This window comes from Struthio camelus, chromosome 1 (assembly GCF_040807025.1).
Source record: "Struthio camelus isolate bStrCam1 chromosome 1, bStrCam1.hap1, whole genome shotgun sequence".
In the NCBI taxonomy this organism is placed as follows: Eukaryota; Metazoa; Chordata; class Aves; order Struthioniformes; family Struthionidae; genus Struthio; species Struthio camelus.
In genome coordinates this window covers 84,396,334-84,411,589 of record NC_090942.1, presented here as the reverse complement: position 1 = coordinate 84,411,589, position 15,256 = coordinate 84,396,334, and the positions used below count along the sequence as shown (strand labels likewise).

The window sequence follows — 15,256 nt, the reverse complement described above, 5'->3', positions numbered from 1 at the left end:
TCCAGCAGGGTCCTCTAGAGCATATTGCCCAGGATCATGTCCAGGCGGCTTTTGAATATCTCCAGCGAAGGAGACTCCACTACCTCTCTGGGCCACCTGTCCCAATGATCTGTCACCCTCACAGTGAAGAAGTTTTTCCTCAGGTTCAGATGGAACGTCCTGTGGTTCAGTTTGTGCCCATTGCCTCTTGTCCTGTCACTGCACACCATGGAGAAGAGATGAGATCGCCTCTCAGGCTTCTCTTCTCCAGGCTGAACAGGCCCAGCTCTTGCAGTCTTTCTTCCTAGGAGAGGTGCTCCAGTCCCCTCATCATCTTTGTAGCCCTCCGCTGGACTCTCTCCAGGAGTGCCATGTCTCTCTTGTCCTGGGGAGCCCAGAACTGGACACAGCACTCCAGGTGAGGCCTCCCCAGGGCTGAGGAGAGGGGCAGGCTCACCTCCCTCGACCTGCTGGCAACACTCTGCCTAATGCACCCCAGGAGACCATTGGCCTTCTGGGCCACAAGGGCACACTGCTGGCTCATGCTTAACTTGTTGTCCACCAGCACTCCCAGGTCCTCTCGGCAGAGCTGCTTTCCAGCAGGTCAGCTCCCAGCCTGTACTGGTGCATGGGATTATTCCTGCCTAGGGGCAGGACCCTGCACTTGCCTTTGTTGAACTTCAGGAGGGTCCTCTCCGCCCACCTCTCCAGCCTGCCCAGGTCCCTCTGAATGGCAGCACGGCCTTCTGGTGTGTCAGCCACTCCCCCCAGTCCAGTACCATCAGCCAACTTGCTGAGGGTGCACTCTGTGCCTTCCTCCAGGTCATCGAGGAATACATTGAAGAAGACTGGAGCCAGGACTGACCCCTGGGGGACACCGCTAGCTACACGCCTCCAACTAGACTCTGTGCCACTGACCACAGCCCTCTGAGCTCGGCCATCCAGCCAGTTCTCAAGCCACCTCACCGTCCACTCATCCAGCCCACACTTCCTGAGTTTCCCTAGGAGGATGTGATGGGAGACAGTGTCCAAAGCTTGCTCAAGTCCAGGTGGACAACATCCACTGTTCTACCCTCATCTACCCAGCCAGTCATTCCATCTGAGAAGGCTATCCGATTGGTCCAGCGTGATTTCCCTCTGGTGAATCCATGCTGACTGCTCCTGATCACCTTCTTGTCCTCCACATGCTTAGTGAGGACCTCCAGGAGGAGCTGTTCCATCACCTTTCCCGGGATGGAGGTGAGGCTGACAGGCCTGTAGTTCCCTTGGTCCTCCTTCTTGCCCTTTTGGAAGACTGGCGTGACATTGGCTTTCTTCCAGTCCTCAGGCACCTCTCCTGATCTCCAGGACCTTTCCAAGAGGATGGAGAGTGGCCTAGCGATAACATCTGCCAGCTCCCTCAGCACTCGCGGATGCATCCCGTCGGGGCCCATGGATTTGTGGATGTCAAGTTTGGACAAAAGATCTCTAACCTGATCCTCCTCCACCAAGGGAGAGTCTTCCTTTCTCCAGCCTTCCTCTCTTGTCTCCAAGGCCTGGAATTCCTGAGGACTGGCCTTAGCAGTGAAGACTGAAGCAAAGAAGGCATTCAGCAGCTCTGCCTTCTCTATATCCTTTGTTACCAGGGCACCTGCCCCATTCAGCAGCGGGCCCACGTTTTCCCTAGTCTTCCTTTTGCTATTGATGTATTTCAAGAAGATACCTTAGCAGACAGTCTCCATCTTCTGAGCAAAGGTGAGCAAACACAAGTGCAGGTAGAAAGATGAAGGCATTATTATACACCTTGTCCTGCCTTGTTCAAAATTTGGTCTCCATGTTGATTTAGAGGAGTTCAGAATCATACATGAGCTTTCCTGATGTCTAGAAATACAGCAATGGACTGGTAGCTTCCCACCATAATCATGTTCAATAAGTATAGAAAGGTTGTAAAAAATTAAATATATCTTTAAAATTCACAGTCACCTTGTTTGGCATCACTAAAATGACTTATTCATAATAATATGGTTATTGTATAGTGGCTCGTGTGCACAGGCACATTTTTTGTATGCTACAATTCTACATTTCTACAACATGTGGCAATTAAAAGCCATGTTAAGGTATGTTTAATCTCAGTTTTCAAATTTCTGAGTTTAAAACACTTACACAATGCAATACATAAGTAATATATTTTACCCTAAATTACTGGTACCTACCCTCAACCTTAATAGATATTTAATGTGCAGTTTTTGTACAGGAACTGGATGTTACAGAGGGCTATTAGAGCAGACCATTTGAAACAAAGCACTATCCGTGGAGATAATTGGAAACTAATTCATTCACTTTTTTTCTTTTCTTTTTTAATGTAACCAAGGTAAAAAGTTTATTGCATGTTCTGTTCCTCTTTTATTTAGTTTTGATTCCTCCTTTTTTTCAGGGCCATTCATTAATATAATGTCACTCTGTTGGTTTGCAAACACTACTCAGAAATGCTTTATAGTTACTTTTCAAATCTTTTTATCAAGATCTATTGCAATTTCAGTGTGTCTTTTAAATTTTGAGAGGCTTTTGTTTGTTTCTTTGCATCTGAAACCAATCTGATGCTAGAGAAATCCATTTGTAAAATATTATTTCTTTAGAAAAGAAAATAACAACTTGTATAATCATTAAAATGCGGGCACAAAGCTTTGGAGATAAACTAGTGAGATCAGACTGCCTAGACAATATTTCCAGTTATCTTTAGATCCAATATTATTGCTGGAAAGTTCAAGACCTAAGAGGTGTGAATAGTGTACTGAATTTTTCTTTGCAAAAATAGATTTGGAAACATAAAACAAGAAAATCATTGTTTTAAAAAAAGTGTCTTTTCAAATGGGTACTTTGACCTCTAAGGCTGCCATCTCCACTACTCCTGCATGCTCTACGTAAGAGCTTACATTTTGCAAGAGTAAACTTGCACTGCAGCTGAGAAATCAGGCCTTTACAGACCACATAAACTTGGCCATGCTAGCAAACTATGTTTTACAACATTGGGCTCCAATCTAAATGCTAGCAATCCCTACAGGCTTTTACAAGAGACAAGGAGTTCACACTTCAAAAGAAGTATCCAGCAGCTGTCATGAGATATCTTCAAGTAGCTTTCGTTCCAATTAGCTTCACACCCAAACAAGGAGATCCCTTTTTTCCATTCTTGCTGAAGGATATCTCATTTATGACAATCTTTTCTAAGGAGGAGGTAGGAGGCAACGGGACTGAGTTTGTTATAGCTATAGACATTGGAAATCTTGGAAGGGAACCACGGGAAAAAATTAAAGATCTTCTGAAGAAAAAGAACCTTGAGCAACCAAAAGGAGATATGCAGGACACCAGACAGAGTATGATGTAGGGACATGACAATGAACATGCTTGGAGATTTCTAAAACTTGACTGGACAAGGCTCTGAGCAACCTGATCTAGCTTTGAGGTTAGCTCTGCTTTAAGCACGGATGACAAGAGGTCCAGAGCAACCTAAATAAAAACAGAGAAAGATAATTTGTAACCATCCTAAGACCTCACAAAGTCCAGCTCCTCTTTCCCATCTCATTTCTCATTAAGAGATCATCCTCTGCGGAAGATTTCACGGTTCTGCTGATGATGTGCCTAGCCTCCTATCTTCTGCCATTGCTTCCTCCAGACACTTGCACAAATCCAAAGCAACTCCCTTCTATCCTATAGCTCAGGAACTCTCTTCAACCAACCATTTGTCTTCACCCTACTGTATTATCTCAAAGAATTGATCTGTAACCATTCCTTCCAGAGCTACACTTCTAAAGTATATAAAACTGGAAAGATGAGTTCTCTCTCCATATTGGTCACTACATCTCCTCAGATGCTGTGCTGGGATCCTCTCTTTGCTAAATTCTAATTCTTTTTTTTCCATTTGCTTTTCCATAGCATCCTTCATCAACTGAACTTGTATTCCACTGATTAAGTGGTAATACATACCTCTCTGTTTCAGTGTTAAGGCTCTAGAATTTGAAAATACTGGCTCTGCTACAGCACTTCCCACTGTCCTATCCTTTGAATCGTTCTCTTACACACTTCTTTTCTGTGGCCTCAGTCAAATGTTAAACAACATAACAGCATCAAGAAATATAAGTCTCCTTTAACCTTGGATAACCAAATGCTACTGTTTCAAGTCTGAAAAAAATGACCCAGGAAAAGGAGGGTTCCCCAAAGGCACATTTCTATTTATTATATTGATTTTGTTTCTAGACTGAACAAGAACTGAAAAGGACTGAAAGACAGCAGAACCTATGGGGGCAAAACACTCTGAAATGCCTTACAAACAGCTGAGTGCCAGCCTTTAACCTATAATGTAGCAAAAAGGAGTCCTTCTGAAGCTGCTGTTTGCCTTTTGGCTTCCCTATCCTAGACAAGAAAGGGAGATGATTAAGTTATCTTACTGGTTAGAAATGCACACAAGCACACACACATACATTGCAGCATCTTATTGACTCTTTCAGTGTTAGCAGCTGCTCAGAATCATGCTTGCTCTTCCCCAGCACAAGTTTATTATTTCTTCAAATGCTTCTCACATCTCAGCATGCCCTACAGTTTCCTCGCCAGCTGTGGTGGGCTAAGTCTTATGTCCTAGAGTGACCTCTGCTGGTTTTCCTGTAGTGAAAGTGTGTAGTCCATAATTCACTTCAAACTTTCAGGAGTAAAAGTAACGTAGTCTATTTAATTTCTCAGGTAAGCTAGTTTTCCACTCTTTGCTGGCTCAGCTCAAAATCTGATCGGGACTTTAGAATGCTCAGGCTTCTTCAGCTGAGTATTACTGCCTCATGTGATAAGCTATGCAAGCGTGTTAAGTTAAGCGGCATTAGAGTATATAGGAAACAATGGGGAAAACAGTGTAGGGAGGAAAGGTCATACAGTGAAACAAGGGATGGGCAAATGCTACAGGTCCTTACTGTTGGACATGTGGATTTTGTTATACAGAGTGAACTGAACTGAATCAAAGTGTTCAGACTAGGATCCTGGCAGTAGCAGGAACAATGAAAGACTTTCAGTGAAAGTGTGCAGAGACCTCCATTTGAGAGATCAGACTGACCTGGGTGTCTAATTTTGAGGGGAAAAAATCTGAGAGCTGATAGAAGTAAATGTGTAGGAACAGAATTAGCTTGAAACTCTCATTCACTCTTATGGTACATTATATGAAATTACAAGTTATATATAGAAAAAATAAAATATATATATTTTAAATATATGTATTTTTAAAGCCACAGATTATCTGAAGAACTTAATACCAGAAGATACTGAGAAAGGGAGCTTGGTTCAGCCATTTGTGGCCTTCAATCAGACTACCTCAAAGTTTTCTTGTGTACAAGCTGCAGCAGCTCTCCCAGTCACAGATGGAGAGGTCCATTTTGTGCCCTCTTCCTTCACTTTCTTGGTGTATCCTTTCACAGCTCCACCTCCTGCCTTGACCACTTGCCTCCCGCATATACGTAGGCTGGGACCCAGCTCTTCTCATTTCTGTCATCCCAGGTCCACATACTTCCTCTTATCTACCCATCACCAAGTCTATGAGCTGATTCACAGGGCTGACTGTGTCCAGTTACTGACCTGAGCTGCAGGACAAGCAGCTCCTCCCCAGTCAAGGGGGCTTCCTGTCCCCCAAGGAATGGGCACTACAGCTGGGGACCCTCCAAAAAGCATTTCCTTGGCAATGAAAAGTATCAGCAGCTCCCATCACAGGTTGTGACCATTCTCTATTCCACATCACCTATGAAAATTCAGAGCCCTTAAAACAATGAAAACAGTCTCTGTTCAAAAAATACAGCCTTTCAGGAACTGGTCCTGCTCTGCCTGGGAGCTCTGACAGTGCTTTCAGCTAGAGAAGGAACAGGGCCCTTCATTTCAGCTGGTTAGAGCAAAATAACGTGAGCATCATCATCAAGGCCCTTCTTAGACACTTACAAGGAGGGAAGCCTGATCCACCTGCTTCCTCCTCAGAGTGCCATGCAGTGTTGCGGCTTTCTGTTGGTGTCCGTCTTTGCTGTGTTAAATTTTGAAAGCCCATAGTCTCTAAAGCCACTGGTAAAAAGCTGCTCCTTTTTAGGAATGGCAAACCAGAGTGGAAAGCTTCTTCCAGTCTTCCATCTGTCTGGAAATAAAAATCCCAAGAAGAAAAGACAAGCACTTCTCAGAAAGACTGTATGTATGTCCTGCATAATGCAGGGATAGGTGTCCAAGAGATACTCCAGCAATATTCACTGTCTGCCTGCACAGGTGACTTAGCACTTTTAAAACTGGAAATGGCTTTCCAAAACATCTACTACATGGAGAAAAGGTGAGGGGGAAAAAATAGAAGAGCCAAGACCATACATTTGGCAAGCACACTGCAGAAATCGCTAGTGCATGCTGCGGTCCCAGATGCAGTGGGTTGTGCTTACTTCATTTGTTTCACGTAGGTGAGCCTAGCCAGGATGTTTGCTTTAGTCGTGGGCAGCGTGACAAGGATGGGACATCCAAATAAGGTCACTCAGGATGTGTTTAACAACACTGGGTAAAGTCTGTGGCAAAGGTTCATGCACACACATGCACACAGGGCATCCACAGTACACACCGCTGTCCTGGTGTGTCATTATTCCAAGAATAACTACTAGAGAGGCACTCCACCCTTGTACTTCCAACATCGAAGATGTGATTGTCCCAGAGTCATTATAGTGATTTTAAGGAGGAGGGAAGAAGGGAGAAGTGTCCCTGAATCTCTGACCTCTTAGAAGAGATGCAGTGCAGAGAAAAGCGTGAAAAAAAGAGGCAGTTTCAGATTTGTCAAGCCAAATTCCCTTGCGATCTTTGAAATAGCAAAAAGCAGAAGGCTTTCTGAGGGTCATCCCAGCTACCTGGGAACAGAAGGGGCAATTCTTCCCCATCCTCACATGGCTGCCAGCCCCGGGGACAGACTGGTGAACATCTCCCTGCCCTCAGCCAGAACAGGGTTCTGCAAAATGACAAGCCACACACCTGTTTAAATATAGGTCAGCATGCTTTATTAAGCAACAACCCTACACGTGTGTCTACATGTTGAAAGGTAGTCAAACACTGTGAGGAGACACGTATTTTTATTCATAAGAGGACCTGGAAAGTAACCTCATTATACTAAGCAGGAAACTCATTTTTTAACCTGCAAATTTTTGATGGTGCATAAAGCACTTTTAAAGAGCCTGCAAAAGGTAAGTAAGAGTGAATTTCTTGTAGTAACTTATACGTGTTCAAAAAGTTTGCACTTGCCCTGTAAGTCCCCTGTAGCTGACTGAAGTGATAAGCAACGAAAGAAGGGAGTTATCTTGTTAGCAGTTGCACAAGGGAAGGTGAGCAGCTGCCAAGCTCAGGGTTTGACAGATTTGAAATCATAAGTTATGATCAAAAATGACCTGAGGCTGAAATGCAAAGTGCTCAAAATGTGGGAATTCAGAGCTCAGGCTCCTGTTACCTTAACTCAGTTCCCTTGTGTATAGTTCTGGGTATAATTTTTAGTTAAATGTTCATATTTAATTAAATTACAAAACTTCCCACCACATATTTGTCTCATTGGACACAGAAAATGATTATGTTCACTTATAGATACTTGGTATTTTGTGTCCGCTGGTCATTGTGTGCTCTGGATTAGCACTTGCAGCCCACGTGGTAGGCCCCAGTGATGAGGCATGAGCCTATCACCACTGATGCCCAGCTCCCAGATCCACCAACCCTGCCAGACCTCTGCTACCTCCAAAGCAAAGAGGACAGAGTCGGTAGGAGCAGGTAAGGGGTGATGGCCCGGCAGGGGAGGAGGGAAACAGCCTGGGAAGGTGCAGAGCATCAATCGTTTTCTCACATACATTTCAACTGCAAAGTGGTCTGATCCATCCCTTCCTCTTCAGCAATGCGGTTAAGGGAGACTTTCCTTATTGTTCATTGCTGGTGACAGCATCCACCCTCAGTGCTGCCTTTGGGCTGTCAGTGATTACCGCTACCTTTGCAGGTAGTCCTGCAGAGTCCTGTGTCCTGTGTCACCCGACCCCAGCTGTGCCATGTTTCTGAGGTGGGAAGAGGGAAATGTGGCCACCCTGATGGCAGAAAGGTCTGTATTCGGTCTCCCTTGCTAAAGGACACAGCAGTCCTTCCCTTTTCCACCAGCATGCCTCAAGATCCATGTGTATTTCAGCTGCTGTCCTCATGGCACTCACCTTGCCTCCTGTCTGCTCAAGAGGCTCCACATAGCAGGGACCAACCTGCTTCCCTGAATTATTTATTTGAATTAAGGATGTATTTAAAGAAGAATAGCAATTCTGAGGTTGATTAGACATTTTTGGTCTTCAAATTCAGTTTTTTTTTTTTCCCTCTACAAGATGCTGCACCTAATTCTTTAGGTACAGGAGACACCTAGAAAAGCTGTCTTGATTGGTCAAACATCTGAAAACAGTATAGACAAAAAAGAAATATCAACATATATGGTAAAAGTTATGAAAATATTATTGCTACTGATGCAACAGCATAAGGATATAAGAGGAATAAGGTTTTAATCGCTTTCATTAGGCTAACTTAGAGAGCTGAACAAGTAAGCAAGCTTTCATCTGCTTGGTTACTTCAGCAACAGCTGAATGGGTAGGAGAAGTTAAGTGGCATACCCACAGAAGGAATAAATGGATCAACCGGGAACAAAAACGAAATGGACTGTTAAAAAAGCATCACCAATTTGCATATAGAATTAAAGTAAAAATGTGCATTAAAAGGCAAAATTTGAATTACCATCCTGACAAGCAGAAACTTAAATAAATTTGCTTTAGCCTGTCAGCTTAAACAAACACAACTCAGCAAAGCCTGGAGTGCTACTGACCCCATGAGAAACTTGAAAATGCCAAACAATTTAAGCACCTGAAAATAGTCTGCTTGTCTGCCATATATAAAAAAAGAGAAATGGCTGGTCACAACTGGCATGTGCCGAGATGATTGAATACATTTTTCAGAAACATGAGAACTGTTTCTCTGCAGCTAAGACACCAGAGAGAAATCAGATCAGCGCATAAAGGTAAGCACAGACAAAAATCATGATGAATATGAAATATCACACCAGAAAAACTCCACTTACAAAAAGATCACAAAAACTTCCAAGAAGACAATCTATCCTGTATATGACTCTCTTGTGGAAACTTTTGCAACTGCTTCTGAGGTATCCCCATCCATATTTCCACACTAGTCTGAATGAAAGGGAGTAAAAGACCAAAAAAATTTTAGAAATCCTTGGATTCTAATACCAGACTGAAAAAAATGAATGAATAATTTCAGTACTAAGGTAGATACATCACTTAGAAAAGAAAAGAAATAATATTCATCCTTTCCTTCCAAACTAGCTTTTAAATTAAGACATTCAGATGTTACACCCAGTAAAACATTTGTAGCCTTAATTGCCTCTCAGTGAAGTCAACTTTGTTAATCTACTCCATTTAAGATATGACCCCAGTGCACTTTGCATAAAATTGCTGTCATTTACACAGGTGTATACACACTGACGTAAGCCTTTAGATTTACACAGATGTCAGAAGAAATTGGCAGAGTTTTGCTAATTTTAAACGATAAAAAAAAATCAGATCAGCTTTTGCAGTTGAATACAGTTGTAAAAATCTGTAATATGCATGGTGCTCGTGGCACTGCTCCACAGCTCACTAAGGAAACTGAGAATCTGACACCTTGTGTCCAACTAGAGACTAACTTATTTGTATATTGCTTGAAAGTACTGGACCTAAGACTGCTACAAACAAAAACCTCAAATTTATTTTTTTTAAAAAAGTGATTGACTTAGTTTTCAGTATTCTCTTCAGTTTTATATTCATTTTTGAAAGAAACTTTAGTAAAGCCTAGTTTCATAACCCGTTGTCGTCATCATCATCATCATCATCATCATTTCACCTACATAACCACTCTCCCATTAATACAGCATTTTCATAATGAAAATGGAAGCATTTTTTTAATTGGGAAATTTGTAAAACCACAGAATTCGGCAGGACAACTAAAATGTGGGTATCATATCTTAAGCCATTTTTGAACATTGCTTTGCAGTTATTACTTTTCAGTTTGGTCATGTTCTTTTGTAGTTCTTCCAAGTGTGCTTGCTATACCTCAAGTAAAAAAATGTGCCAAGATGAGCTATTTCTGTTTTGATGTGGGTCCTAGATCTACTAGCCATGCTAACATATATGACTCCTTACATGATTGCCACCTAGACTTACAGTACAGCAACAAATATGCAGCTTCTAAGCATCTTACAGGTAATTTTCAGCTGACTGGCCAACTTCAAATTATTTAGGTAACTCAAGATATCAGAAGAAATAAAAGGGAGAGCTTATTTCAAGAGGGCTGCGCTCATATCAAGCTTCTCTTGCTTAAAGGAGGTGACATAAATTTCGGTCCAACAGGCTCACTGCTGGATTTACATCACTATGAATGGGGAATCAGGCCCAGATTAACCTAATACCAGCTTCTGACACATCTTCAAAAATTTTAGCAGTATTTGGTGCTTCTGTGAAATTAGAATGTGGTTTGGAAAACCAAGGGGAAGGTGGGAATCTGAACAAACATATCTGAGAAAAAGTTCAAAGTCTAAAGGTTCGTTCCCTTCCCCTCCCAAAAGGCTTTCTATGTAGCACAGTAGACTGCTCTTCCTGGATTTAACAGTAGGGGCGTGGGAAGCTCTCAGATGTCACAGGCTTGTAGATAACATTTGAACATATGATTAGCTTTTGTGAGCTGTCTTTAGAAACCTTACATTTGCTCCCCCCCCACACCTTAGCCAGAGAACCTACGTGCTTTCCTTCCCTTGAGGTTTCGGGCCACTTAAAATGTTGCTTTGACAAAAATCAAGGATGTGGAGAAGTTTTTCCTGTGTGATGTCACTTGGCTACCCTTTATAAGCCTCTGCAAAGAAGAAAGGAGCCCATCTGAGGATTCATACTCCAAACGCAGTCAAACCAGGGAAAGAGAGAAGCAAAGAGGAGTATCAAGTTTCAGGTACAGACTAGCCACTAAGGACAGAGAGCCATGCCACAGGCCGTTCCCTACAGCTGCTTAGGGTGCATGCTGCTGGTGCTCTGCAGCCTGAAGGCTACCGCTGCCTTTCCCAACTCCTCTCCACTGCTGAATCCCAGCTGGGGGAGTGCAGATCGCCTGATGCACCTGTACACAGCTACGGAGAGGAACAGCTTCCACCTCCAAATCAACGCTGATGGCTACGTTGACGGTGTCCCGCACCAAACCATTTACAGTAAGTAGCTCATTATGGACCCCCGGTCTTCATTTGAGCAGGGAAGAGAGGACAATGGTCTTTTTTTGCCTTCTTACTAGCTATAGCAATTTCCATCCTCCTGGTTGGCAGGCAGACAGCTGCGAGATGGAAAATACACATAATTGTAATATTCCTTTTGTTTAACAAATAAACAAAATTGCTTCAAAGAAATCTAGCAGATAGGAATTCTGATTCTTCACCTTTACAGTAAGTTATGTGATTCCTGTGATACTCTGCAAGCAAAAACTACCAAAATTATCCTTCACTTCATGATTTTACCCACAGCTTCTTGTGGAAGTTCCAATGAGAGATTGGTGATGACATGTCCCAAGTATCTCCTTCTTATTCCATTGATAACATCTGCAAAAGAAGTATACTGAGTGAACTCACCACACAAGTGCTGGAAAACTGGTTTTGTCCATAAAACCTTTACTTTTGGGTAGAGAGCTGAAAAATATCTGTAGGCAACTACATCAGTACAGTTGGTCATTTCCTTTTGAGTACACCAATACTTCTCTGAATCGAAAATTAGTTTGTGAGACAAGCTTCAGATTTGTGCCTTTAATGTACTGCCTGGTAGAAACACAACTGTGCATAGAACGTGGCTCACTGAATATGCAAAGGTTGATTAAACTGGGAGAAACCGCAAAATGTCAGACTCTCATAAATGAAGTGCTAAGCCTTCGGAGTGCAGGTGTGGCTCCCAAATTGTCTCATCCTCATCTATTTTCTTGGAAAACTGGGGTATCCTCCTTTCTTTGTTGCATACCTAGCCCAAACACCATAACTAGTAGAAAAATGATCACAAGTAACAATAAATCAGAAAGTAATTTTAATTATTACTACTGTGTAGCATCTTCTTCAACTACTCAACTAAAAATATAAGCATATCCAGAGATACCTGTGTATGAGTGTATGAGGAACAAAAGACTTTTAAAAAGGTTATAATTTAATTAAGGAGAAAAAATGATCAAGTTCTGCTATTTTTTTATGAATTATGGATAAAACACTTGTAGAAAGGCTGCATCCTCTTGTTATTATTCTTCAAATATATTAGTAGGGTCTAAAAAATTCAGTCGTGTTGGTCAAGAACCAGTGTGATGGTGTAGAGAATCACAGCCAACAAAATACCATGCTTTGCCAATCTGTCATGAAGCAAGTGTACAGGTAGTTGAAATGGTAGAGCAGAAAGTGTGAGATAAGACAAGGAAAGGGGCTGTGAAAGCAAAATAACTGAACCAGGTCACCACAGTCCTGCTGAGACACCAGACACATGAGAAGTGCAAAGTTCTGCACCAGGGCTGAAATAACCCCTGGTGGTGGTACAGGCTGGAGCAGCCTCACTGCACAGACAGAGCCCTGCTGGACAGGTCCTGAGGGTTACAGGGGCACCAAGCCAAATGTGAGCCAACAGCACATTTGTCCACATTTGAGTGGAATGGTGGCCCAAAGACCCCCGGGATGGCCCTTCCAGTCAGCACTTTTGTGGATCGGTGAGGCAACAATCCAGTGCAGAACTGTGTCCTGGATTTGATATCTTTGTTTTTCTAAATAGGTGCTCTAATGATCAAATCCGAGGGTGCTAGCTATGTAATAATCACTGGAGTGAAGAGTGGACGCTACCTATGCATGGACATGAAAGGAAACATTTTTGGATCGGTGAGTGACCTTTGCTAAGACTCAAGACTGAGGCAGCTGCAGCCTGCTGTTCTTACCATAGGGCCAATTTCCTCAGCTAGGACAAATCTCTGTAGCCAGAGGCAGTGACGGAGGAGGCAGATTTAAGCCAGCTGAGAACCTGACACGTAGGTTAAACTTTCCTCTTCTTGTCAATCGTATTGAATCATAGAGCTGACAGAAGTCGTGCAAGTCCTGCTGGGCTAAATGAGGCCAGAATGAAATCTAATGGTGGATCAACCTGAATTCTTGCTGTAGTCTATAGTCGTGGCTTGGAAATAGCTCAGACAATACAATCCTCTCAGATAAAGCAGTGTTAGCCCAAAAATACCTTTGCTGTAAATATGGGCATATATATTAGTCTACAGTTTACTAAGCCTTGTCTCAGTTGTTACTGCAGAGCTAGGGGATCAGAAAGATACCTGCTGCAAGATCTCATTCTTCTTTCTGTTTTTAATTGGCACTCTTTAATCACCAAATCTCTCTGCTCACAGCTGTCATTTTTTTCCTTAAGCATTACTTCAGCCAAGAAGACTGCGTGTTCAAACACAGAACCCTGGAAAATGGATACGATGTGTACCAGTCTCCTAAATACAACTTCCTGGTTAGCTTAGGCAGAGTTAAACAAGCTTTCTTCCCTGGTATGAATCCACCACCATATTCCCAGTTCCTGTCCAGGAGAAATGAAATTCCTTTATTCCGATTCAACACACCTGAGCCCCACAGAAACACTAGAAGTGCAGATGTCGATCCAATGGATCCTCACCAGATCCTGGTGCCCCAGAGAAAGGTCTCCGCATTAGGATCCCAGCTGCAGCTGCAAGCAGACTTTTCCCACGTGCCCAGAGAACCCATGAGAATCAATCAGAATGATGTGGTCAACCCAGATGACCCACACGCTATGATGGATGCCAGGAGGCATGTGAGCCCTCGCTTCTATATTACAAGATAATGGGGCCACACCACTTGCAAATTGAAATAATGGATGAATGTGATAGATGAGAAGAACTGGCTAGCATACTTGATTCAATTTCCAACTTTCAGAATGGCTACTAGAAACCTGAAAGACAATGGAAAAAAACCTGAATTTCAAATCGCACCCTTAGAGATGACAGTTCACTGAAAAAAACAAATCATATATTTTCCAGGTGGGGCTCTACGCTATTGGAAAAAAGAAATATCTGCAAAAAGAATAATACAAACCAAACTTTTGGGGGTTTGAATCACCTTTAGTTTGCGTCAGTGGACAGAACTCACTTGAATGAAAAATAAGAAACAAATGTTACATTACTGGTGTAGCTGGAAAGAGACTTGGGCTCTGCAGCCTTCATTCCAGTAGAAGCAGGGAGTCCTCTAATTAGCACAACAGCAGGCGGTGCAAGTTCAGCATAAAAAATGTCTGCTGGTGTGTTATATGATTAAAATAACTTTATTGTATATGGTTTTAGCTGGTAGGATTGGAGCTATAGTCTCTTTTCACACCCATAGAAGCCAAAAAGCAACTGCTCTGTTGTTAAAGGATCTGCGCACATGGAAAATTGGAATAACTGGCAAGAGAACAGGGATCAAATGGTCTTGCATAGAAAGAGTCAGTTCTGACTCCTATTGAATCCAAGCTGAGGTCTGGAAAAAAACAAGTAGAGTCCCAAAGTTCTTTCAATTCTTTCTCTATCACACTTCTATATTCACTTAATTCTAGGGTCAAAATATAGAAATATAATGTAAAAATATTATTTTTATGTATTTCCAACACAGAGAGAAGTACCAGGAGTACTAATAATTAATAGTATCAGATAGGTTAATTTATTTTGCATGCTGCTGAACTCTGCTAGGAAAAATAATTCCCAATCAGTCATGCCCCAAAGGCTTCAAATTACTCATAGCTAGTGCATATTCTCCTATGATGAGTAAAAATGAAGTATGTATTTAGAAAAGGAGGGTCCAAGTTTAGTATCACTGTTTCTATTTAGTTCTGAGTAGGTATCAGATGATTTATACTTGTAAGAGTAAATTACTTTAATTTCATCATAAGATCTCTAAATATTGACAAAGCCTTTTCCTTAGACATCCAGATTGGTCTATGTTATGGATAAGTTTGGAATCTAACCTCCATAGATGCATCTGAAGTTTACAAATCTTTAGTTAAAATGAGAATATCTGCAGAGCAGAGCTTTTCACTGTAATTTAGGTGTCAAATCGTTAGCTGGTGGAATTCAGCATAGCTTCATTGGTTTTAATAGAGTTATATTTGTTTCCACTAGCTCTCTGAAAATTGTGTACATATTTAGCTATTTTCCTCATATTTTTCTTTTA

General features: G+C 42.1%; 1 protein-coding gene across 1 annotated transcript; it reads left to right on the top strand.

Annotated features, from left to right (window-relative positions):
• Window positions 1-10,885: 10,885 nt before the first annotated feature.
• Window positions 10,886-14,004, top strand: FGF23 (fibroblast growth factor 23). The gene is made up of 3 exons (XM_009675396.2): window positions 10,886-11,245; window positions 12,822-12,925; window positions 13,458-14,004. Exons 1-3 carry the CDS (start codon window positions 11,023-11,025, stop codon window positions 13,893-13,895), a joined length of 765 nt encoding a protein of 254 aa, XP_009673691.1. The 5' UTR covers window positions 10,886-11,022; the 3' UTR covers window positions 13,896-14,004.
• Window positions 14,005-15,256: the final 1,252 nt, after the last annotated feature.